The sequence below is a fragment of the Bos mutus genome, chromosome 3 (genome assembly GCF_027580195.1).
Source record: "Bos mutus isolate GX-2022 chromosome 3, NWIPB_WYAK_1.1, whole genome shotgun sequence".
Classification (NCBI taxonomy): domain Eukaryota; kingdom Metazoa; phylum Chordata; class Mammalia; order Artiodactyla; family Bovidae; genus Bos; species Bos mutus.
The window spans coordinates 52,522,391-52,549,035 of NC_091619.1; the positions used below are offsets into that span (position 1 = coordinate 52,522,391).

The 26,645-nt window shown below is 38.2% G+C and overlaps 1 protein-coding gene across 1 annotated transcript; it reads left to right on the plus strand.

Moving 5' to 3' along the window:
* Window positions 1-320: 320 nt before the first annotated feature.
* LOC102281051 (guanylate-binding protein 6) lies at window positions 321-22,986 on the plus strand. The gene is made up of 10 exons (XM_005893680.3): window positions 321-510; window positions 1,279-1,406; window positions 12,176-12,285; window positions 12,481-12,677; window positions 14,229-14,474; window positions 19,660-19,940; window positions 20,630-20,842; window positions 21,163-21,265; window positions 21,627-21,820; window positions 22,762-22,986. The coding sequence occupies exons 1-10, from the start codon at window positions 321-323 to the stop codon at window positions 22,984-22,986; spliced, it is 1,887 nt and encodes a 628-aa protein (XP_005893742.1).
* Window positions 22,987-26,645: the final 3,659 nt, after the last annotated feature.

A 26,645-nucleotide genomic window follows, 5' to 3' on the forward strand; every position in this document is an offset into this window, starting at 1 on the left:
GTCAAGTATGTATCATAGGATTTGGCATATTGGAGGCACTCAGTGCATAGTAACAACTATGTGAATTAAATTCTTGCTGTTGAAGTGAAATTATGGAGAGTAATGTTACCTTTTCTTTTATTAATGATATCATTAGTGGTTTGGGAGAATGATATAAGATTCCCTCTGCAGTATGCTATTTCTAGGTTACATTCTGTCTCATGGAAATTAAGGAAGTCTCACTCAGTCCTAAATGGGTGTGTGCTTTGAATAACTTGGAACTGGAGAAAACTTTGTAATTTTATTTCTGCAGGGAGACTCTTTTAAGTTTGCAGGTAGCCATGGCATCTGGATGGGACATGATGGCCCCTATTTCTCTGGTAGAAAATGACAACGAGCAACTGTCAGTGAACCAGGAAGCTATAGAGACTCTTGAGAAGATTTCTCAGCCAGTGGTGGTAGTAGCCATTGTAGGACTGTATCGTACGGGTAAATCCTACTTGATGAACCGTCTTGCAGGACAGAAACATGGTGAGTGTTGTACTGGGGCAGAGGTCATTGCATGACTCCAACTATACCTCATATTCTTAGTTTTTTGCCTGTGCATGTGAATGGAGAATCAGATTCCCCTCAATAAACCAACCTTAACCTTAAAATTCTTACCACTAAATCATTACCTTATGGTCATTTGTTACCATATTTGTTGTTTTACTCCTGTTAACAAAAATCTCTCCTACTAATGCCCTAAATTCTACCTTATTTCACTTGCTGAAGCACTGGGTTCTTGCCATGTAGTCTGCTTTATCTTGAAACACATTTTACTTTTTTATGAAATATTCCCAATAATATATAACTGTGTTTGAATATCTATCATGTTCCTTCTTGAATTTTATATCTTTTTGGGTAACTCCCCTTTTAAAAATACTATTTAGTCTGGCAAAAAAATAATTTTAATTTTTTCCACTTTTCCTATGTCTCTCATCAATCCAATTGTCTCTGGCTTTGAACCTCACCATTTGTTCAAAATGCCCTTATAATGGTTATCAATTACCTCCTTTTTGTCTGCTTCATGGATACGTTTTTGTCTTCATGTTGAACCCATGCTTGGCATCATTTTCACAATTAATATTCCTCCTCCCTGAAATAGATGAAACACAAAAGTAGGACATTCTTGAGGAAATAGAGAAAGCAGAACAGTGCATCCTGGGGTACTTGCATTCCAGTAAGTCTGACTTCATAGCCCTGGGCTATTTAGATTATCCTCTGTCACTGAATGTTGCTCTCTCTTTTCATTTGCAGGTTTCCCTCTGGGCTCTACAGTGCAGTCTAAAACCAAGGGCATCTGGATGTGGTGTGTGCCTCACCCTTCCAAATCAGACCACACTCTGGTCCTTCTGGACACTGAGGGCCTGGGAGATGTTGAAAAGGTAAGACAGGAGTCACAGATGAATCCTTTTTATTCTTTATTTTCTCCTTATGTTTTTATGATCCTTTGTAATTTAGTTACTGAGATGTATTTGTAAAATTTAGAAATTCAGGCATACTAAATGAGGCAAATCTTGGTTTGTTTGAACCTTTAGGTAAAAATCTTTTTTGTAAAGATGTTAGGTAGAAATGTTAGATAAAACTTTTTATTTATTGGCACTTGGTGGATGATTCGATTAAATTTAGTAAATAAGTACCATACAGCTTAGTTCCAAGCCTTTGGGCTCAGTGCTGTAGACATCAGTGACTAAATTAATGGTCATGTTTTCAAAATGTCTTTAGTCTAGTTGACAAGACCACATGTGTGCTGTCAGATTTAATAAAGTGTGATTGAAAAAGAAACAGGTTGGAGAGAGGAAGAAGATGCACTTAAATGTAACGCCTGATAAAAAGTCAGTGTTTGTCCTACTAGAAATATTTTAAGATGAAATTTTGTTATTTTAGCTTTGTACTAGTGGATGAAATAAATTATGTCTTCTATTTGTCTTACTTTGATAATTATTTGAATATGATATCTAAATTTATGTAGTTTTCCATTTCTGCCCAAAAAGGAGTTGGAAATCATGTGTTTACTTGTTATCAAACTTTTAATTTGTAATGGGGTATACCCAGTTAACAAACAATGTGATGATAGTTTCAGATGAACGGCAAAGGAACTCAGCCATATATATATATATATCCATTTTCCCCCAACTGACCTCCCATCCAAGCTGCCACGTAACATTGAGCAGAGTTCCATGTGCTACATACATGGTCCTTGTTGGTTATCAACTTTAAACATGTATTTATCCAATCCGAACTTTCTAACTATCTCTTCCACATGTTCTTCCCCCTGGCAACCATAAGTTTGTTCTCTAAGTCTGTGAGTCTCTTTCTCTTTTGTGAGTTAATTTGTATAATTTCCTTTTAGATTCCACATATCAGAGATGTCATAAGCTATTTTTCCTTCTCTCTATGACTTACTTAACTCAGTATGACAATCTGTAGGGCCATCCATGTTGCTACAAATAGTATTGTTTCATTGTTTTAATGGCTGGGTAATATTCCATTGTACATATGTACCACATCTTTATCCAGTCCTCTGTTGATGGACATTTAGGTTGTTTCCATGTCTTGGCCATTGTAAACAGACTACAATGAACATTGGGGAGTGTGTGTCCTTTCAGATTATATTTTTTTCCAGGTATATGCCCAGGAGTGGGATTGCAGGTCATATGACAGCTCTATGTTTACCTTTTTAAGCAATCTCCATACAGTTGGAGTGGCTGTACAAATTTATCTTCCCACCAGGTGTGTAAGAGGGTCCTTGTCTCTCCACACACTCTTCAGGATTTATAATTTGAGGATTTCTTGATGATAGCCACTCTGACTGGTGTGAGGTGATATCTCTTTGTATTTTTGATTTGCATTTCTCTAATAACTAACAGAAATAGATGTTTTCCTGGAACTCTCTTGCTTTTTCCATGATCCAGTGGATGTTGGCAATTTGATCTCTGGTTCCTCTGCCTTTTCTAAAACCAGCTTGAACATCTGGAAGTTCATGGTTCACATATTGCTGAAGCCTGGCTTGGAGAATTTTGAGCATCACTTTACTAGCATGTGAGATGAGTGCAATTGTGCGGTAGTTTGAGCATTCTTTGGCATTGGCTTTCTTTGGGATTGGAATGAAAACTGACATTTTCCAGTTCTGTGGCCACTGCTGAGTTTTCCAAATTTGCTGGCATATTGAGTGCAGCACTTTCACAGCATCATATTTCAGGATTTGGCATAGCTCAACTGGAATTCCATCACCTCCACTAGCTTTGTTCGTAGTGATGCTTTCTAAGGCCCACTTGACTTCACATTCCAGGATGTCTGGCTCTAGGTCAGTGATCAAACCATGGTGATTATCTGGATCATGAAGATCTTTTTTGTACAGTTCTTCTGTGTATTCTTGCCACCTCTTCTTAATATCTTCTGCTTCTGTTAGGTCCATACCATTTCTGTCCTTTATCGAGCCCATCTTTGCATGAAATGTTCCCTTGGTATCTCTAATTTTCTTGAAGAGATCTCTAGTCTTTCCCATTCTGTTGTTTTCCTCTATTTCCTTGCATTGATCACTGAGGAAGGCTTTCTTATCTCTTCTTGCTATTCTTTGCAACTCTGCATTCAAATGCATTTTTCCTTTTCTCCTTTGCTTTTCGCTTCTCTTCTTTTCACAGCTATTTGTAAGGCCTCCCCAGACAGCCATTTTGCTTTTTTTGCATTTCTTTTCCATGGGGATGGTCTTGATCCCTGTCTTCTGTACAATGTCACGAACCTCCGTCCATTGTTCATCAGGCACTCTATCTATCAGATCTAGTCCCTTAAACCTATTTCTCAGTTCCACTAAATCAAATAAGGAATTTGATTTAGGGCATACCTGAATGGTCTAGTGGTTTTCCCTACTTTCTTCAATTTAAGTCTGAATTTGGCAATAAGGAGTTCATGATCTGAGTCACACTCAGCTCCTGGTCTTGTTTTTGTTGACTGTGTAGAGCTTCTCCATCTTTGGCTGCAAAGAATATAAACAATCTGATTTTGGTGTTGACCATCTGGTGATGTCCTTGTGTAGAGTCTTCTCTTGTGTTGTTGGAAGAGGGTGTTTGCTATGACCAGTGCATTTTCTTGGCAAAACTCTATTGGTCTTTGCCCTGCTTCATTACATATTCCAAGGCCAAATTTGCCTGTGACTATGCCAAAGCCTTTGATTGTGTGGATCACAATAAACTGTGGAAAATTCTTCAAGAGATGGGAATACCAGACCACCTTACCTGCCTCTTGAGAAACCCATATGCAGGTCAGGAAGCAACAGTTAGAACTGGACATGGAACAACAGACTGGTTCCAAATAGGAAAAGGAGTACATCAAGGCTGTATATTGTCACCCTGCTTATTTAACTTATATGCAGAGTACATCATGAGAAACACTGGACTGGAAGAAACACAAGCTGGAATCAAGATTGCCAGGAGAAATATCAATAACCTCAGATATGCAGATGACACCACCCTTATGGCAGAAAGTGAAGAGGAACTCAAAAGCCTCTTGATGAAAGTGAAAGTGGAGAGTGAAAAAGTTGGCTTAAAGCTCAACATTCAGAAAATGAAGATCATGGCATCCGGTCCCACCACTTCATGGGAAATAGATGGGGAAACAGTGGAAACAGTGTCAGACTTTATTTTTCTGGCTCCAAAATCCCTGCAGATGGTGACTGCAGCCATGAAATTAAAAGACACTTACTCCTTGGAAGAAAAGTTATGACCAACCTAGATAGCATATTCAAAAGCAGAGACCTTACTTTGCCAACAAAGGTGCATCTAGTCAAGGCTATGGTTTTTCCTGTGGTCATGTATGGATGTGAGAGTTGGACTGTGAAGAAGGCTGAGCGCCGAAGAATTGATGCTTTTGAACTGTGGTGTTGGAGAAGACTCTTGAGAGTCCTTTGGACTGCAAGGAGATCCAACCAGTCCATTCTGAAGGAGATCCAACCAGTCCATTCTGAAGGAGGTCAGTCCTGGGATTTCTTTGGAAGGAATGATGCTAAAGCTGAAACTCCAGTACTTTGGCCACCTCATGAGAAGACTTGACTCATTGGAAAAGACTCTGATGCTGGGAGGGATTGGGGGCAGGAGGAGAAGGGGACGACAGAGGATGAGATGGCTGGATGGCATCACTGACTCAATGGACGTGAGTCTCAGTGAACTCCAGGAGTTGGTGATGGACAGGGAGGCCTGGCGTGCTGCACTTCATGGGGTCGCAAAGAGTCAAACACGACTGAGGACTGAACTGAACTGAACTGAGTAACTAGCAATGTTGAATATCTCTTCATATGCCTCTTGGCCATCTATATGTCTTCTTTGGAGAAATGTCTATGTAGGTATTCTGCTCATTTTTGATTGGGTTGTTTGTTTTGATGCTGTTAAGTGGTATGAACTGATTATAAATTTTGAAGACTAATCCCTTGTTGGTCACATCATTTGCAAATATTTTCTCTGAATCTGTGGGTGGTCTTTTCATCTTTTTACTGTTTACTTTGGTGTGCCAAAGATTTTGAGCTTAAGTAGGTCCCATTTGTTTATTTTTGTTTTTATTTCCACTATTCTGGGAGATGGATCAAAAAAGATATTGCTGCAATTTATCTCAGAGAATGTTCTGCCAATGTTTCCCTCTAAGAGTTTTATAGTGTCCTGCTCATATTTAGGTCTTTAATCCATTTTGAGCTTTTTGTGTGTGTGTATGGTGTTGAAAAATAATCTAGTTTCATTTTTTTCCATGTAGCTCTCCAGTTTTCCCTGCACCATTTGTTGAAGAGATTGTCTTTCCAACATTGTGCAGTATTGCCTCCTTTGTCATAGATAAATTGACCATAGGCACATGGCTTTATTTCTGGGTTTTCTGTCCTGTTCCACTGATCTATATTTCTATTTTTGTGACAGTATCACACTGTTTTGATAACTGTAGCTTGATAGTATAGTCTGAAGCCAGGAAATCTGATTTCTTCAGCTCCATTTTTTTTTCTCAAGATTGCTCTGGCTGTTCAGGGTCTGTGTCTCCACACAAATTTAACATTTTTTTTTGTTGTGATTCTGTGAAAAATGCCATTGGTAATTTGATAAAAATTATATTGAATCTGTAGATTGTGTTGGGTGTTATGCTCATTTTAACAATATTCATTCTTCCAATCCAACAACACATTATATCAATCCATCTGTGTCATCTTTTATTTCTTTCGTTTGTATCTTATAGTTTTATGAGTACAGATGTTTTGCCTCATTGGATAGGTTTATTCCTAGCTATTTTATGTTTTTTGATGCAATGGGAAATGGGATTGTTCCCATAATTACACTAGGTGATTTTTCATTGTAAGTTTATAGGAACACAAGAGATATCTGTGTATTAATTTTGTATTCTGGAATTTTACCAGGAAAAAAATTGATGACCTAAAGGAGTTTTCTGGGAGTATCTTTAGGGTTTTACATGTATAGTATCATATTATCTGCAAACAGTGACAATTTTACTTCTTTCCAATTTGGATTCCTTTTCTTTCTTTTCCTTCTCTGAATGCTGTGGCTAAGACTTCCAAAACTGTGTTGCATAATAGTGGCAATAGTGGACATCTTTGCCTTGCTCCTAATCTTGGAGGAAATGATTTCAGTCTTTCACCATTGAGAATGATGTTTGCTTTGGGTTTGTCATATATGGCCATTATTATATTGAGGTAGGTTTCCTCTATTGTCCACTTTCTATCTTTTTTATCATAATTTGTTGGTGAATTTTGTCAAAAGCTTTTTTTTTTTTTGCCTCTATTGAGATGATCATATGGTTTTTATTCTTCAGTTTGTTGATGTGGTGTAACACACTGATTTGCAAATATTGAAAAATCCTTGAATTCTTGCACTAAAACCACTTGATCATGGTGTATGATCTTTTAATGTGTTGTTGGATTCAGTATACTAGTACTTTGTTGAGGATTTTGCATTTATGTTCATCAGTGATGTTTGTATGTTTTTCATGTGATATCTTTGTCTGGTTTTGGTATCAGGGTGGTGATGTCTCATAGAATTGGGAGTATTCCTCCCCTGCAATTTTTTGAAAGAGTTTCATAAGAGTAGATGTTAATGCTTCTCTAAATGTTTGATAGAATTCACCTGTGAAGCCATCTGGTTCTGGACTTTTGCTTGTTGAAAGATATTTAATCAAAATTTCCATTTCAGTACTTGTGCTTGGTCTGTTAATATTTTCTATTTCTTCCTGGTTCAGTCTTAGAAAGTTGTAGCTTTCTTAGAATTTATCCTTTTCTTTTAGATTATCCATTTTATTGGTATATAGTTGCTTGTAGTAATCTTTTATGATCCTTTGTGTTTCTGTAGTGTCCATTAGAATGTCTTTTTTTTCCTTTCTAGTTTTATTGATTTGGATCTTCTCCCTTTTTTCCTGAGGAGTCTTGCTAAAGGTTTATCGATTTTGTTTATCTTCTCAGAGAGCCAGCTTTTAGTTTCATTGATCTTTGCCATTGTTTTTTTGTCTTTATTTCTTCTCTGATCTTTTTGACTTATTTCCTTCTAACTTTGGGTTTTGTTTTTTTCTCTAGTTATTTTAGGTGTTATGATAGGCTGTTTACTTTAGATTTTTCTTATTTCTCAAGGTAAGATTGTATTGGTAAAACCTCCCTCTTAGAACTGCTTTTACTGCACTCCAAAACTTTTGGATCATCATGATTTTGTCATTTGTCTCTAGGCATTTTTTTGGCTTCCTGTTTGATTTCTTCAGTGATCCATTGATTATTTAATAATGTATTATTAAATATTTAGCCTCCATGTGTTTGTGTTCTTTACAGTTTTTTTCCCTCTGATTATTGATAATTACTGATCTCTTAGTGTTGTGGTTCGGAGAAGGCAATGGCACCCCACTCCAGTACTCTTGCCTGGAAAATCCCATGGGTGGAGGAGCCTGGTAGGCGGTAGTCCATGGGGTCGCTAAGAGTCAGATAAGACTGAGCGACTTCCCTTTCACTTTTCACTTTCATGCGTTGGAGAAGGAAATGGCAACCCACTCCAGTGTTCTTGCCTGGAGAATCCCAGGGATGGGGAGCCTGGTGGGCTTCTGTCTATGGGGTCGCACAGAGTCGGACATGACTGAAGCAACTTAGCAGCAGCAGTAGCAGCAGCAGTGTTGTGGTTGGACAAGATCAGGATATGATTCTACCATTCTTAAATTTAATGAGGTTTGATTTGTGATGCAACATTTGATCTATAATATGGAGAATGTTGTTCATGTACTTAGAAAAAAATGTATCCTGGTCCTTTGGACTGCGTGGTCTATAAATATCAATTAAGTCTATCTGGCCTAATAGACCATCTTAGGTCTATTAGGCTTAGGTCTGTCATCTTAGGCTTATATTTCCCTCTTAATTTTTTGTTTGGATGATTTTCCCATTGGTATATGTGGAGTATTTAAGGCCCCCACTATTATTATGTTACTGTTGATTTCCCCTTTTTAGGATTTTAGCCTTTGCCTTATGTATTGAGGTGCTCCTGTGTTGGTGCATATAAATTTACAATTGTTCTATCTTTTTCTTGGATTGAATCCCTTGATCATTATGTAGTATCCTTCATTATTTTGCATAACAGTCTTTATTTTAAAGTCTACTTTGTTGGATATAAGTATTGCTACTTCAGCTTTCTTTTGATCTCTATTTACAAGAAATGTCTTTTTATATCCTCTCACTTTCAGTCTGTATGTTTCTCTAGGTCTGAAGTGGGTCTCTTGTAGATGGTATTTATATAGGCCTTGTTTGTGTATGCATTCATCCAGTCTATATCATTGGGTTGGAGCATTTAATGCATTTCCATTTAATGTAATTATAAATATATATGTTTTTGTTAACATTTTCTTAATTGTTTTGGGTTTGTTTTTTGTTGGTCTTTTTTCTTACCTTCCTTTTTCCCCTTTTCTCTTGTGTTTTCCACATAGAGAAGTTCCTTTAGCATTTGTTGCAAAGCTGGTTTAGTGGCACTGAATTCTCTTAGCTTTGCTTGTCTGTAAAGCTTTTGATTTCTTCATTAAATCTGAATGAGAGTCTTATTAGGTATAATATTCTTGGTTGTAGGTTTTTCCCTTTCATCACTTTAAATATATCATGCCATTTCCTTCTTGCTTTCTGAGTCTCTGCTGAAAAATCTGTTGATAACATTATGGAGATTCCCTTGTGTGTTATTTGTTGCTTTCCCCCTACTGCTTTTAATATTTTTATTTGTATTTAATTTTTGTTAGTTTGTTTAATATATGTCTCAGCATGTCTCTTGTTGAACTTATCCTATATGGAACATCCAGGACTTGGATGACTATTCCTTTCTCTTGTTAGAGAATTCAACTAAAATTTCTTCAAATATTTTCTCATACCTTTTCTCTTTTTTCTGAGATCCCTATTGTTAGAATATTCATACATTTAATGTTGCCCCAAAGATCTCTGAGACTTTCCTCATTTATTTTCATTTCTTTTATTTATCTTGTTTTAAAAGCAGAGATTTCTACCATTTGTCTTCCAGGTCACTTATTCATTCTTTTGCTCTAGTTATTCTGTTATTGATTCCTACTAGTATATATATATTTTTATTTCAGTTATTTTATTATTCATCACTGTTTGTTCTTTAGTTCTTCTACATCTTTATTAAAAATTTCCTTTATCTTCTCAATTAATGCCTCCTTTCTTTTTCTTGAATCATCTTTTCTGTCTTTGAAAGTGAAAGTGTTAGTTGCTCAGTCTGGTTCAACTTTGTGACCCCATGGACAGTAGCCCACCAGGCTCCTCTGTCCATGTGATTCTCCAAGCAAGAATACTGGAGTGGGTAGCCATTCCCTTCTCCAGGGGACCTTCTTAACCTAGGGATTGAAAGGGGGCCTCCTGCATTGCAGGCAGATTTTTTTACTGTCTGAGCTTCCAGGGAAGTCATTCTTTTGGAAGTAGATTGCCAGTCTCTTCTTCATTTATTTGGTCTTATAGGTTTTTACCTTGCTCCTTTGTCTGCATTGGGCTTCCCTGGTGGCTCAGATGGTAAAGCGTCTGCCTGCAATGTGGGAGACCTGGGTTTGATCCCTAGGTCAGGAACATCCCCTGGAGGAGGAAATGGCAACCCACTCCAGTACTCTTGCCTGGAGAATTCCATGGATGAAGGAGCCTGGTAGGCTACAGTCCATGGGGTCACAAAGAGTCAGACATGACTGAGCGACTTCACTTTCACTTTCTTTCTTTGTCTGCATGGTATTTCTCTGTAATCTCTGTAATTTAATCTCTGTAATCTAATCTCTGTAATCTCTGTTTTGTCTCACTTACTCTGCTTGTGATCTTATTTTGCAGGGTGCAGGATCATAGTTCTTGCTTCTTGTATCTGTCCCTTGGTGGATGAATTTAACAGGGGTTTATGTAATCTTCCTGTTGAGAAGGACTGGTGTCTGCCCTCTGGTGGGAGGAGCTGGGTCTTATCCCTCTGGAGAACAGGGCCCTGTTGAAGGGTCCACAGTCCACAGTCACTAAAACGAGACCCATCTCAGTTGTGGGAGCACTCACTGTCCATTCAGATGTTCTATAGGCACTTTTTCCAAGCCATTCATGGGGGTTTAGCCCTTGGCTTCTACAACTATAAAAAGAAGTTTCAGTTCTTCTTCCTTAGCCCCACAGACTCTGGGGCTCAGCTTTGGTTTCAACCACACCCAGGAGAGAGGGGGGTGAAGGCAGCTACTGACTAGACCACATTTTTTCACTAAGGTGGGAGGGGCAAGAGGTTGCAACTGACCAGGCACACACGCTCACTCAGTTGTAAGTAGGACAAGGCAGCAATGACTAGGGCACACACACTTGCTCTGACAGGAGTCCTCCAAGTGCCCACAGAGTCAGGGGCTGGAGTTTGGGGAGAGAGGCCATGATGGTGGCCCTGCCCTCTGTGTGCTACTCAACAAATGGCACCTTGCTTCCATGGCAGTCTGTGCTTCCTCTAAGAGCATTTAGAGGAAGAGTATTCCTATCTGTGGAGCTCCTCACTCCCATCCCCTCAGGCTGTCTCCATGCAGCCTGCAGCAGCCCTTTTCCTAGGTTCATGCCCCAAACCCCATGCTTCAACACCCAGTCCACCCCAACATTGGCAGACACACATCTCAGGCTGGAGCATACAAGGCTGTAGCATGGACCATCTGTATAACTCTCTGTTCTGCCTGCCACAGACCACCATCTGCACTTTACTCTAATAGCCCCCAAACTCCCCTACTTTTTCAACTGATCTTGCCACTGGTGAGGAAGCTTCCTTAGGTATGGCAACCTCTTTTTTCCATCAGCTCTCCACCAGGATGTTGGTCCCCTCCCATTTCCTCTTTCTTTTCTTAAGGATCCTACCCAGTTATGTGGAGAACTTTTCTTGTTCTTTTAGGTGTATGAGGTCCTCTACTAGTGTTCAGCATGTGCTCTGTGTGAATGGGTCCACTTGTAGATTTATTCTTAATGTGCTTGTTGGAAGAAGTAAACCCCAGGTCCTACTATTACAATTCTATCATCTTAACTCAAACTTGCTACATTTTTAAATCTAAGAATATTGGGAAATGTGCAGTAGCTTATTTATTGTTTGGATATAATTTAAATACCCAGTTATGCCAACTATGTTTATTTTATATCACTTATGATTAATACATGTGTGCATAATGAATATGTTCTAACATTCATCAAAGAATAACTAATTATACACCAGTACTGTTATTTTATTTCCTCTAATTGAGGACAAAGAAATCCCTATGAAGAATCTTCTTTTATTTGAAAATATGGTGGCTCAGGAGGTAACACATCTACCTACAGTGCAGGAGACCTGGATTCAATCCCTGGGTCATGAAGATCTCCTGGAGAGAGAAATGGCACCCCACTTCAGTATTCTTGCCTGGAAAATCCCATGGATGGAGGAGCCTGGTAGGCTACAGTCCATGGGGTCACAAAGAGTCAGACACGACTGAGCAACTTCACTTCACTCACTGTTGTAATCACAAGAAATGCCTTTGTAATTGTCAAAGCCAATATGTCTGTCTTAAAACAATTTCTTTGCATGGTGATTAGGCTAGCTGAAATAATAGATAAGGACATGATAGAATGAGTCTATGAATAAATTTCTAATTTACAAGTAAACTCTTAAATCTATTGTTTTAATGTACTCTCTAGGGTGACTCCAAGAATGACTCATGGATCTTTTCTTTGGCCGTGCTTCTGTGCAGCACCTTTATCTATAACAGTATGAGCACCATCAACAACCAGGCCCTGGAGCACTTGCAGTATCCTTCTAGGAACTGAACTATCAAGTTTCACTGAATTTATGGGGATGGAGATGGAATCACATTTCCTTCCCTGTCACAAAATTGCCTTTAATGGTGCAAAGGGGACTCAGAACTAAAGAGAAGGTTTTTAATTTTTTATTAGGAATGTGGGAAATGTGAGTAAGGAATTTCTTTTCCTTAATCAAGTCCTAGTTATGTGACAGAGCTCACAAAACTAATCAAAGCCAAGTCCTCTCCCAGCCCTGATGGAGAAGAAGATTGCCCAGAATTTGTGACTTTCTTTCCAGACTTTATATGGGCTGTACGGGATTTCACCCTGGAGCTAAAGTTAAATGGTCATTCTATCACAGAAGATCAATACCTGGAAAATGCTTTGAAGCTGACTAAAGGTTACAGGGCATGGCCTGGGCAGTGGGTGTTTGAATAGAGTGTGGGATCTACTAAATACTGTCCATCATCTCTAGGGTCGCATTTATATTTGAGATTAACATCTGTAGAAATGGTGATTAGAAACTGGGTTGCAAAGCTCTAGGGACTGAATTTTAAGTTTACTTAAGAAAAGTATGAGTGAAATTATTCAAAGCCAATTTTTTCTTTATACAATTTTTAATTTAGCACCGAGATTACATTCAGTGCTAAATCCTTCTGAAGTCAGACACTTGTGCTCCCTATTTTAGTTTCTGCTTTTCTCCAGTAGGGAAAACAATATACTAGATAATTGCAATATAAGAAATTACAAAGAGAAAGTCTGTGTAATGAAAAAAAATTTCACACAGTTACATGTTATTCTTCTCAAAAAGGGATAAATTGTTCTAATTCTTGTATAGTTATATCATCTACAAAATGATTTTATGTTCTAAATAAACCTGGAGTGTGCTTTTTAATCTATGACTTATCAATATTTCTGATAATTATCAGAACGTTCATTTCATTTTCAAACCACAGCTTCTTTTAATTCCCACTTACTTTTTCATTATATAATTTGCAAATAGTATGTTAGTTTAAGGGCTTCCTTCGTAGCTCAGTTGCTAAAGAATCTGCCTGCAAAGCAGGAGACCCAGGTTCAATTCCTGGGTTGGGAAGATCTCCTGGAGAAGGAAATGGCAACCCACTCCAGTATTCTTGCCTGGAGAATCCTATGGACAGAGGAGCCTGGCAGGCTACATTTCATGGGGTTGCAAGAGTCGAGCATAATTTAGTGACTAAACGACCACCACCAACTTGTTAGTGTAAAGGGTAACATTCATAGTGATGTGCACCTTGTGAAACCTGAGAGGAATATTAATTCTAATCTACTTATTTCTTGCTTTCATATTTCTATTTATGGTTTTTCAAAAAGTTATTGGGAAATTGACTAGACAGAAGAGGACCACTGTCAAAGCAAACATAATCCTTTATGACAAAGAGTTTATAGATTAATGGTGACATCTTAAAATATCAGTTTAGTTACACTTACCTTTCAGAGGTTTTTGCTAAAAATATGTAGCTTTGTACAAATAATTTTAACATCAAAATAGTTCTCCTTCAATAATCAAATGTCATTCCTAACATTTCTGATATTGTCCACTATCCTGTTTGTGGCTCTTCTTTTTGGTCCCAGAGATCAATTCTTACATAAGACTAAGTAGAGCAAACATTTATATTTGACCTTTTATTCTTTTAACCATTAGTACAGCAAACATCTAATAAAGAAATATTCTACCATGTTCAGTTCCGGGGATGCTAGCTATAGGTTTCTTTTACTGGATTAGACATCTCCCCAAATATCTTTCTGGTTATATCATTGGTGTAAGTCTGATGTGCAAAGAAGTACTGAATGTCTGTTTTAAAGGAGTTATTACCATAAAAGTAAACAAGAATACACAAATCTGTCGTGAACACTTTTGGCTGTCTTGCTGTAAGACTGTTTCTGCTTTAATCTCTGTTTCTCTGTCCCTTAGGCAAGAATATGAAGGTACAAACATCAAATTTATGCAGAGAGTGCATCAGGGAGTTCTTTCCAACACGGAAGTGTTTTGTCTTTGACCTACCAACAAATGACAAAGAACTCCTAGCTGATATTGAGAATGTGTCTGAATACCAACTGAATCCTAAATTCCAGGAACAAACAAAAAAATTCTGTTCTTACATCTTCACCAATGCAAAAACCAAGACACTCAGAGAGGGAGTCCTGGTAACTGGAAATTGTAAGTCTTTTTTTCCTATTATTATGAGTAGCAATATACTGCAGATATTTTATATAATGTGTTTTTCAGTATTTCTGTTGGATTTTATATGGAATTCTGGGCTTATGGACATTCACACTCCATGAAAAAAATGTGTATATTTTATAATTATCTCATTTGGGGAATTATAAATCTCTCCCATAAACTGCAAATTTTGTCATTGACATCTGTGACTTCCATTTATCTGAAAAATTTCTCTATTCAGAATAAAAATCACTATCTCAGTATAAAAACAGAATATGCCATTTTCTCAGGGGAAACCTTATACAATAAAAGTTCTTTGCAAGGTGAAAACAAAAAATATTTTGAGAGTTTTGTGTGGTTCAAAAATCAGTACCAGCCTATAAATCTCTGAAAGTACCTTTAAAGCCTCAGAATTAGGAATAAATAAAATCTGATATACCTTGTCTTATCTGAATACTTACATAAGCTATTTTGCTTTTAAGGTTTTAGTAGGATGCTATATTTTCAGATACTCCTTAATATGTTGGATACAGGTAGATTTTCAATTTTTTTTTAGTCCCAAGGCCTGAAGAACCATAAAAGTGAAGAGTCAGTAGGAAAACAAAGGTGATGATAGTAAAAGGAGATATGGCTCTGTGTGTGTGTGTGTGTGTGTGTGAGAGAGAGAGAGAGAGAGAGAGAGAGAGAGAGACTTTAGAAATGTAATCCCATAATCTTGTATTTTATGGACCAATTACTTGATATTTATCCCTTAAATTTGATGACCTATTTAGGGCTGGAAAAGTTGGTTGTGACCTACATGAATACCATCAACAATGGAGCTGTACCTAGTTTGGTGAATGCAGTGATGACTCTGGTTCATCTGGAGAACTCAGCAGCTGTGCAGAAGGCAGCTGGCCACTACAGTGAGAAGATGACCTAGAGACTGAGCATCCCACAGACCCATAAAAATATAAGCAGTACACTCTTTGGAATAAATGACAGCAAGATTCTCTATGACCCACCTCCTAGAGTAATGGAAATAAAAACAAAGATAGGATGCAGAATAAAGGAAAAAAAAGATAAACAAATAGAACCTAATTAAAGTTAAAAACTTTTGCACAAGGAAGGAAACTATAAGCAAGGTGAAAAGACAGATTTCAGAATGAAAGAAAATAATATCAAATGAAGCAACTGACAAAAAATTAATCTCCAAAACACACAAGCTACTCATGTAGCTCAATACCAGAAAAATGAACGACCCAATCAAAACCTGAGCAAAAAAACCTAAACAGACATTTCTCCAAAGAAAACATAGACATGGCTAATAAAAACATGAAAAAATGCTCTCAACATCTCTCATTAGAGAAATGCAAATCAAAACCACTTTTGTGTATCATCTCACACTGGTCAGAATGGCCATCATGAAAAAGTCTACAAACAATAACTGCTGGAGAGGATGTGGAGAAAAGGGAACCCCCTTACACTGTTGGTGGGAATGCAAACTGGTACAACCACTGTGGAGAACAGTTTGGAGATTACTTAGAAAACTGTGAATAGATCTGCCATATGACCCAGAAATCCCACTGCTGGGCATATACATTGAAGAAACCAGAATTGAGAGAGACACATGTACTCCAGTGTTCATTGCAGCACTGCTTACAATAGCTAGGACATGGAAGCAACCTAGATGTCCATTGGCAGATGAATTGATAAAGAAGTTGTGGCACATATACACAATGGAATATTCAGTTCAGTTCAGTTTAGTCACTCAGTTGTGTCCAACTCTTTGCAACTCCATGAACCACAGCATGCCAGGCCTCCCTGTCCATCACCAACTCCCAGAGTTTACTCAAACTCATGTCCATTGAGTTGGTGATGCCATCCAGTCATCTCATCCTCTGTCATCCCCTTTTCCTCCCGCCCTCAATCCTTCCCAGCATCAGGGTCTTTTCCAATGAGTCAACTCTTCGCATGAGGTGGCCAAAGTATTGGAGTTTCAGCTTCAAAATCAGTCCTTCCAATGAACACTCAGGACTGATCTCCTTGAGGATGGATTGGTTGGATCTCCTTGCAGTCCAAGGGACTCTCAAGAGTCTTCTCCAATGCCACAGTTCAAAAGCATCAATTCTTCGGCACTCAGCTTTCTTTATAGTCCAACTCTCACATTCATACATGACTACTGGAAAAACCATATCCTTGACTAGAAGGACCTTTGTTGACAAAATAATATCTCTGCTTTTGAATATGCTATCTAGGTTGGTCATAACTCTCCTTCCAAGGAGTAAGCATATTTTAATTTCATGGCTGCAATCACCATCTGCAGGGATTTTGGAGCCCCCAAAAATAAAGTCAGCCACTGTTTCCCCTGTATACCCATCTATTTGCCATGAAGTGATGGGACCGGATACCATGATCTTAGTTTTCTGAATGTGGAGTTTTAAGCCAATCTTTTCACTCTCCTCTTTCACTTCCATCAAGAGGCTCTTTAGTTCTTCACTTTTTGCCTTAAGGGTGGTGTCATTTGCATATCTGAGGTTATTGATATTTCTCCCAGCAATCTCGATTCCAGCTTGTGCTTCTTCCAGCCCAGCATTTCTCATAACGTACTCTGCATATAAGTTAAATAAGCAGGGTGACAATATACAGCCTTGACATACTCCTTTTCCTATTTGAAACTGGTCTGTTGTTCCATGTCCAGTTCTAACTGTTGCTTCCTGGCCTGCATATGGGTTTCTCGAGAGGCAGGTCAGGCGGTCTGGTATTCCCAACTCTTTCATAATTTTCCACAGTTTATTGTGATCCACACAGTCAAAGGCTTTGGCATAGTAAATAAAGCAGAAATAGATGTTTTTTCTGGAACTCTCTTGCTTTTTTGATAATCTGGCAGATGTTGGCAATTTGATCTCTGGTTTCTCTGCCTTTTCTAAAATGAGCTTGAACATATGGAAGTTCATGGTTCATGTATTGCTGAAGCCTGGGTTGTAGAATTTTTAGCATTACTTTACTAGTGTGTGAGATGAGTGCAATTGTGCGGTAGTTTGAGCATTCTTTGGCATTACCTTTCTTTGGGATTGGAATGAAAAAACTCAGCCATAAAAAGGAATGCATTCAAATCAGTTCTAATGTGGTGGATGAAACTGTAACCTATTATACAGTGTGCAGTAAGTCAGAAAGAGAAAGACAAATACTATATATTAATGCATATTTGCAAAATTTAGAAAGACAGTAATGACTCTCCTACATGTAGGGCAGCAGAGGGGACACAGATATAAAGAAATTTTGGACTCAGTGGGAGAAGGTGAGGGTTGGATGATTTGAGAGAATAGCATTGAAATTGTACATTACCATTTGTAAAACAGATGACCAGTGGAAGTTTGATGCATAAAGCAGAGCACCCAAAGCCGGTGCTCTGGGACAACTCAGAGGGATAGGGTGGGGAGGGAAGTGGGAAGAGGGTTAGGATTTGAGTAGACATGTATACTCATGGCCAATTCATGTTGATATATGGTAAAAACCATCACTATATTGTAAAGTAATTATCCTTCAATTAAATAAATAATTTAAACAAAATGAAAATTCTTAAAGAGATGGAAATACCAGACCACCTTCTTGCCTCCTGAGAAATCTGTATGCAGCTCAAGAAGCAACAGTTAGAACTGGACATGGAACAATGGACTGGTTCCAAATTGGGAAAAGACTACATCAAGGCTGTATATTGTCACCTTGCTTATTTAACTTATTTACAGAGTACATCATGTGAAATGCCAGGCTCGATGATGCACAAGCTGGAATCAACATTGCTGGGAGAAATATTAATAACCTCAGATATGCAGATGACACCACCATTATGGTAGGAAGTGAAGAGGAACTAAAGAGCCTCTTGATGAAAGTGAAAGAAGAGAATGAAAAAGCTCACTTAAAACTCAGCATTCAAAAGATGAAGATCAAGGCATCTGGTCCCATCACTGCATGGCATATAGATGGTAAAACAATGAAAACATTGAGAGACTTTATTTTCTTAGGCTCCAAAATCACTGCAGATGGTGACTGCAGCCATGAAATTAAAGATGCTTGCTCCTTGGAAGGAAAGCTGTGACAAACATAGACAGCATATTAAAAAAAACAGAGACTTTACTTTGCTGACAGAGGTCTGTATAGTCAAAGCTATGGATTTTCCAACAGTCATGTTTGGATGTGAGCTGGATCATATAAAGAAGGCTGAGCACCGAAGAATTCATGCTTTTGAACTGTGATGCTGGAGAAGACTCTTGAGAATCCCTTGGACTGCAAAGAGATTCAACCAGTTAATGCTAAAGGAAAGCAGTCCTGAATATTCATTGGAAGGACTGATGCTGAAGCTGAAGCTCCAATTCTTTGGCTACCTGATGGAAAGAACTGACTCATCGAAAAAGATCCTGATGCTGGGAATGATTGATACAGGAATAGAAGGGGATGACAGAGAACAAGATGGTTGGGTGGTATCACTGACTCAATGGACTTGAGTTTGAGCAAGCTCCAGGAGTTAGTGAAGGACAGGGAAGCCTGGCGTGCTGCAGTCCATGGGGTCATGAAGAGTTGGACAGGACTGAGCAACTGAACAATATCTGGGGAATTATAAATCTCTCCCATAAACTGCAAATTTTGTCACTGATATCTGTGACTTCCATTTATTTGAAAAATTTCTCTATTCAGAATAAAAATCACTATCTCAGTATAAAAACAGAATATGCCATTTTCTCAGGGGAAACCTTATACAATAAAAGTTCTTTGCAAGGAGAAAACAAAAAATATTTTGAGAGTTTTGTGTGGTTCAAATATCAGTACTAGCCTATGAATCTCTGAAAGTACCTTTAAAGCCTCGGAATTAGGAATAAATAAAATCTGATATACCCTGTCTTATCTGAATACCTATGTAAGCTATTTTGCTTTTAAGGTTTTAGTAGGATACTATATTTTTCAGATACTCCTTAGGTTGGATACAGGTAGATTTTCAGTTCTTTTTTAGCCCCAAGAACCATAAAAGTGAAGAGTCAGTAGGAAAACAAAGGTGATGATAGTAAAAGGAGATATGGCTGTGTGTGTGTGTGTGTGTGAGAGAGAGAGAGAGAGAGACAGATACTTTAGAAATGTAATCTCATAATCTTGTATTTTATGGACCAATGACTTGATATTTATCCCTTAAATTTGATGGCCTTTTCAGGGCTGGGAAAGTTGGTTGTGACCTACGTGGATACCATCAACAATGGAGCTGTACCTTGTTTGGAGAATGCAGTCACATCTCTGGCTCATTTGGAGAACTCAGCAGCTGTGCAAAAGGCAGCTGACCACTACAGTGAGAAGATGACCCAGCAACTGAGCCTCCCCACAGACACGTTCCAGGAGCTGCTGGAGGTGCATGCAGCCTGTGAGAAGGAAGCCATTGCCATCTTCATGGAGCGCTCCTTCAAGGATGAAAATCAGGAATTCCAGAAAAATCTTGTGGTAACTCGTCTTAATACTTACCATTTCTCCCCTCCCCTTGATGAATGAAACCTAGAAATGCCACTACCAGCCACATGGCTCACCCCTCACTCAAAAGTAGTCTGTGTTCTCAGGAAGGATAGAGTTACAAAGGAGTATATTTTGTTTTTTATTCTTAAACCTCAGTAGTTTATCTAGAAATCTCTCTAGTTTTCTGATGAAAAATAAGTATATATATCCTCCTAAAGTATATATATCTTTGGATTTCAAATATGTCTGGAACACCCAAAAGTCATTCTTAAGTTGCTCTAGTTTTCTGTGAACATCATCCCATGAAGAAGAATCCAGATTTCTCTAATCAGACCCTTATGCCAGGCCATTTTCAACCTAGGTTGCTCCTTGCTGTAGCATTGAATATAGAATCAATAGAATCAATAGCTGCAATGAACTGTAGAGATTAGATAATGCAACACCAACATTTCAGATGAAGAACCTGAAGGGAGGTTGAGAAACTTTCCTGTGGTCTTTCAGAGAGTTTTCAGGGTTGCGAGTAAATCAGAACTTGTGATTGCTTTTTTAATTTTGTGTCCTCCAGCAAAATATTTTTCTAATAAGGACAGCAGTTAGACCATTCTTTCTATCAAATTCTTTGAAATTTTATCCCCTCTTTTTCATTCTTCTTGTGACATCCCTCTACATTTCACTTCCAGGAAATTATAAAGAACAAGAAGGAGGATTTTGTGTTACAGAATGAAGAGGCATCTGTCAAATACTGCCAGGTTAAACTTGATGAGATTTCCAAGACCCTAATGGAAAGTATTTCAGCGGGCACTTTTTCTGTTCCTGGAGGTTATGAACTCTACAGGAAAGCAAAGGAAAGGTTTGAACAGGATTATCATCAAGTGCCCAGAAAAGGAGTGAAGGTGAGGACACATAGAGCATGGGGAGTCTACAGAATAGAGTCTAAAGGGGTCTCCTGAAAATCTGAGAGCACAGAACTAGGTGTGGGCAATGAGAAAGCATGGAGATATCATGACAGCTTTAGCTCTTAAGATCTACTACTTGAAATTTATTCCTGAGGAGAGTAGAGATATGTATTCTCAAAACATGAGTATGGAGCTTGGACTTGCTGTAGGAAACCACCACAGAATTTTAAACATGAAGCAAAAATTACATACATGTTTTTGCAGCACTAATCTTCTCAGTGGAAATCTAAGTTCTATGCTCCTTCGTGGTTCCCCAGGCAAATGAAGTCCTCCAGAGCTTTCTTCAGTCACAAGCAGCATTAGAGAAATCCATCCTGCAGGCAGATAAAGCACTCACTGATGGGGAGAAGACTGTAGCAGGTATGGGGTAGCACTCTGCTCATAGTGGGATGGGTAGGTTCCTGCAGTGACCTCTAATATGTACAAGAGCAAAGCCTTCCTGATACAAGGAACTTCCTCTCCTTCTGTGAAACAACTCTACTACATCTGAAAACAGCCAGAGATGTGGTTGGATGTGGTTAGATGTCAGCCAAACAGTTTTTCCCATCACATTCTGAAATGTGCTCTTGATGGTGTGGACACAGGGTTTGGGGTGTGGGGTATGGCAGTGGGAATTCAGAGATTTCTCCTCTCTTTCTAATTTGGTTTGGTCTCTGAGCTCTGGAGCATAAAGATCTGTCTTCATCTTACTTTTATTCCTTTCTGAACTTTCCTGGGGCAGAAGAGCGGGCTAGGAATGAGATAGCTGAGAAGGAACGGGAGCTGCTGAAACAGAAACTGCAAGAACAGCAGCAGGAGATGGAGGCGCAAAAGAAGAGTTTCCAGGAAAACATAGCCCAGCTGACAGAGAAGCTGGAGAAGGAAAAAGAAAACCTACTGAGAGAGATGAATATGATGTTGGAGCATAAGATGAAGGTAAGTCAGGCTGTGGCCTTAGTCGTGCTCAATGGTCATTACCCTGGGACATCAGGAAGGGATGGGCGAAGTTTACAGCAAGACCATGGAGGAAGCATCATTGCCATTTACTGCTTCTGATTCATTAAAACCCTTAGAATTATTCCTAAATAATTAAAAATATTAAGAATAAAAAAATAAGGCTTTAATTTCTACTATATATGTAGACTTTGAAGAGTTCAGGACGAGTATTGATTCCTCAAACCCTTGGAAATTATAAATAGGGTTTAAGTAGCTATTTGGGGAAATTTTAAATGATCCTGGGAAGCTCAATTAGACAGATATTCCAACAGTATATATTTAATATGAGCAGCAACTAGTTTGCTTTCAGGATCCCTGCCAATTACCAGGAACTCTGTTCTCAGCCATAGGCCCTGAGATAGAGCTATGCTGCAATAAAACTATCAAAAATGTCCAAACTTAAAAACACTGGGATGTGGCAGCTTCTAAACTTGCTGCATTGCCTCCAGGGGTGGATAGATACCCAAGATACTGTATGGCATAAAGAGAATTCTATCATTGTCCACTTGGATGTCCTTATAGCAGATTTCTATAATTCTCACCATCCTGAGAATTATTGCAGCCTGATCCAAGGTTACCTCTGAAATGCATAACATTTATCTGAAATGCATAACATTTGTCCTCATGTGAGGCTTAGCCTCCTGGCAAAACCCAATAGTGTGTGAATATTAGTAAGGCTGTAAACTACACTTTCTCTTAATAGTCCTGTCAAAACCAGGAGATAGTCCCTGTTACAAAACTCCCCTTTCTTGATTGAGTAAGAGAGAACAATTTTATGAGTAAAACAAAGATAGTTTGACAAAGTTCTTAAATGCAAAATGTAGTCTTTGAAAAAAATGAGAATTTAAAACATATTACTTCCCTCTTTGCTTTATTTCTAGGTCCAAGAAACTCTGCTTAATGAAGGTTTTAGAGAGAAATCTGAGTTGATGAGTGCAGAAATAAATCAGTTAAAAAATATGATTGATGATACTAAAGAAAAGGATACTCCCTGGTTTACAAAAGCCTTGGACAAATTTGGTGATGAGCTCACTTCAATATTGAGTTCTCCAGCTAAACTTCTTGGGCAGATTGTGAAAGGGATAGGCTCTTTATTTAAAAAGTAGCTCTCATTTCAAAGAAATTATGGAGCATGGATATATGTTCTGGACTCTTTTTGTTATGCATGCTTTTCATTTTTGTTCAGCAAAGCTTCAAATATAAAAAGTGGCTACTAGAGGATATCAATGTCTGGCCCATATTAGATAAAATAAATATGGACATTTTGAAATAGCAGGTTCACTTTTAGGATATGTATCTGTATGTGGAAAATCATGTATTATATATCTGAGCGCACACACACACACACACACACATATATATACATACATACATGAAAGAGGTTCATCGAAGCACTGCTTTTAAAGGCAAAAGATTGGAGTCTAGTTAAATGTCCATCAGGAATCTAGTTAAATGTCCATCTATAAAAATTGGTAATATACTTTATGTATGTGCAATACTGAAATACCTTGTATTTAGCCAATAAATGGACTGCTGCTGCTGCTGCTGCTGCTGCTAAGTCGCTTCAGTCGTGTCCGACTCTGTGCGACCCTGTAGACGGCAGCCCACCAGGCTTCCCAGTCCCTGGGATTCTCCAGGCAAGAACACTGGAGTGGGTTGCCATTTCCTTCTCCAATGCATGAAAGTGAAAAGTGAAAGTGAAGTTGCTCAGTCGTGACCGACTCAGAGACCCCATGGACTGCAGCCCACCAGGCTCCTCCGTCCATGGGATTTTCCAGGCAAGAGTACTGGAGTGGGGTGCCATTGCCTTCTCCGAATAAATGGACAATGCAGCTCCATCTGTATGAATATAGAACAAACTTGAAGATATACTATAGAGTGAAAAAATAAGGTACAAGTATTATGGATAATATTTTCACTGCAAAAAGATATGGGCACCCATATGTATGTAGAGATAAAACATCTCTGGAAAGATTTATTAGAAATTGGAATCATTGATTCTTTCTGAGGAGAACAGCATGTGGAAGGGGCACATGATTTTCATTATATACTCCATATTTCAGAAAGATTGTATTACCATTTTGTAAATAAGTTACTAGGAAAGCATAAAATGTAATACAATTATAATACTAACAAAAAAATGTGAAATTTGCTATTAGATGATGAAATTGCTCATTGCCTCTAGAAATGACATTAGCTTGCTCAATGAATTAGATCAGAATACTAAAAAGTATAAAATTTGCATCCTAACCTTGCTTTCATTTTGTCCTTGGCTTTTAATTCCTTGTATTTGCTTCAAAAATAAGGTATAAACTTTCCTGTTACCCTTTGAAATCACAGCTAGAGTAGTATTTACTTCCTATGTTTGAATTATACTTTTCAGATAGTAGAAGCAGATCACTAAACATTAAGAACATGCCCTGATGAGAGGAATCCCATCACAGTTGAATGTTCAGTGGTGGCCTGGCTGCAGTAGGCAAGTGCAGAAGCGGGGATTTACCACTGCAGAAATAGGTGCCCTGATGCTATTGGGGATGATATGCCCTGATGATGGAGGCCAGGTGTTGGCATTTAAATAATCAGAAGTCAAGTACATGCAATGATAGTAATGAGCATCATAGTTTGTCTTATCTTAGGTTGCTATAACAAATTACCATAGATTGGGTGGCTAGCAAAACAAATGTTTATTCCTCCCATTCTGGAGGCTGTAAGTCCAAAAGCAGTGTGCCAGCATTGTTGGATTCTTGGTAAGCATCCTACTCCAGCTTTACAGATGGTAGTTTTCTTGCTGTGTCCTCACATATTGGGAAAAGAGAGAAAACTCTTATGATATGTTTTTGTTTTAAGGGCACTAATCAGATTCATGAAGGTCTCAACCTCATGCCTAATTTCCTCCTAAAAGTCTCAGTTCCAGATAACATCATACTGGGGAAAATTTGGCATTTAGGGTTTCATTAGATGAATTTTGAAGAACACAAGCATTCAGTTGATAACATGATTGGACATGGCAGCCAGTTGGATGTGACCAGGTGTAACTAACTCTGGTACTTAGTTTCAAATAAAAGTAAAGTTCCTTTGAGGACAAGAACAATTATATATATATTTTTGTATATCTCCATGGGGTATGTTTAGACAAAGAATGTACAGAATAAGTATCAGCTTGGGAAAAAAAAAAAGGATACATGTGTGACTGTTTTCAATTGCCAGAAAGACATGAATACTCAAAAGGTCTGTGGTAATACTTCAGATTTTAGACACCAGATAAATGTCTCTAAGGTGATTTAAGGCTAACAGAATGAAAGAAACTTTTCTGGCATAACACCTTCCTCTGAGTCCTCGTATATCACAGTCTGTGCCTCTGCAAAGATGTTAACACATCTTTACTGAAGAGTTTAAATGGTTCCATCCAGTTGTGGCCTCAAATGTTCAAAAGGAAGAATGACTTTGCCCTTTTAAAGCAAGAAACTTTATATCAATGAATATGTGACCAATAAATTGAAAAGTTTAATGTAAAGGCAAACTATACTATATAAATATTTGTTTCCACTGACAACTCAAATCAAATATGTGTTCTAATCTCTTAGAGATGCTCTGAATTGAAGAACAAGAAGAAAAAAATTGACATTTTCAAATTGGATGCATATGGGATATCATCCAGTGCTTGTATTTCTCTGACTTATTTCACTTAGGTGTTCTAGAAGTCCATCCATGTTGTCTCCAATGACAGGATATCCTCCTTTTTTGTGTGGCCAAATAGTGTTCCATTGTGTGCATGTGTCAAGTCTTTTTTTATTCTTTCAAGCATTAGGGAGCATTTAGGTTATTTTCCTATGGTGTCAATTGTGAGGAATGCATCAATAAACATGAGAGTGCATACATTTCTTTGAAATACTGTTTTTATTTCCTTTCAATAAAAATAATAGAACCAACATGTAGTGATCATTTAAAGAAAGACAAAGTCTTTTAGAGGTTGTTAACTGCATTGTTGCTGTCCAATTGCTAAGTCATCTCCGACTCTGCAATCCCATAGATGGTAGCATGCCAGGCTCTTCTGTCCTCCACTATCTCCTGGAGTTTGCTCAAACTCATGTCCATTGAGTCAGTGATGCTATTTAATTATCTCATCATCTGTCATCTCTTCTCCTTGTGTCTTCAGTCTTTTTCTATCAGCGGGGTCTTTTCCAATGAACTGGCTCTTTGCATCAGGTGGCCAAAGTTTTGGAGCTTCAGCTTCAGCATCAGTCCTTCCAATGAATATTCAGGGTTGATTTCCTTTAGGATTGACTGGTTTGATCTCCTCGCAATGCAAGGGACTCTCAAGCGTCTTCTCCAACACCACAGTTTATTTATTTATTTTAAATTTAAATTTATTTATTTTAATTGGAGGCTAATTTCTTTACAATATTGTATTGGTTTTGCCATACATCAACATGAATCTGCCACGGGTATACACATGTTCCCCATCCTGAACCCCTCTCCCACCTCCCTCCCCGTACCATCCCTCTGGGTCATCCCAGTGCACCAGCACCAAGCATCCTGTATCCTGCATTGAACCTGGACTGGTGATTCATTTCTTATATGATATTATACATGTTTCAATGCCATTCTCCCAAATCATCCCACCCTCTCCTTCTCCCACAGAGTCCAAAAGACTGTTCTATACATCTGTGTCTCTTTAGCTGTCTTGCATACAGGGTTATTGTTACCATCTTTCTAAATTCCATATATATGCATTAGTATATTGTATTGGTGTTTTTCTTTCTGG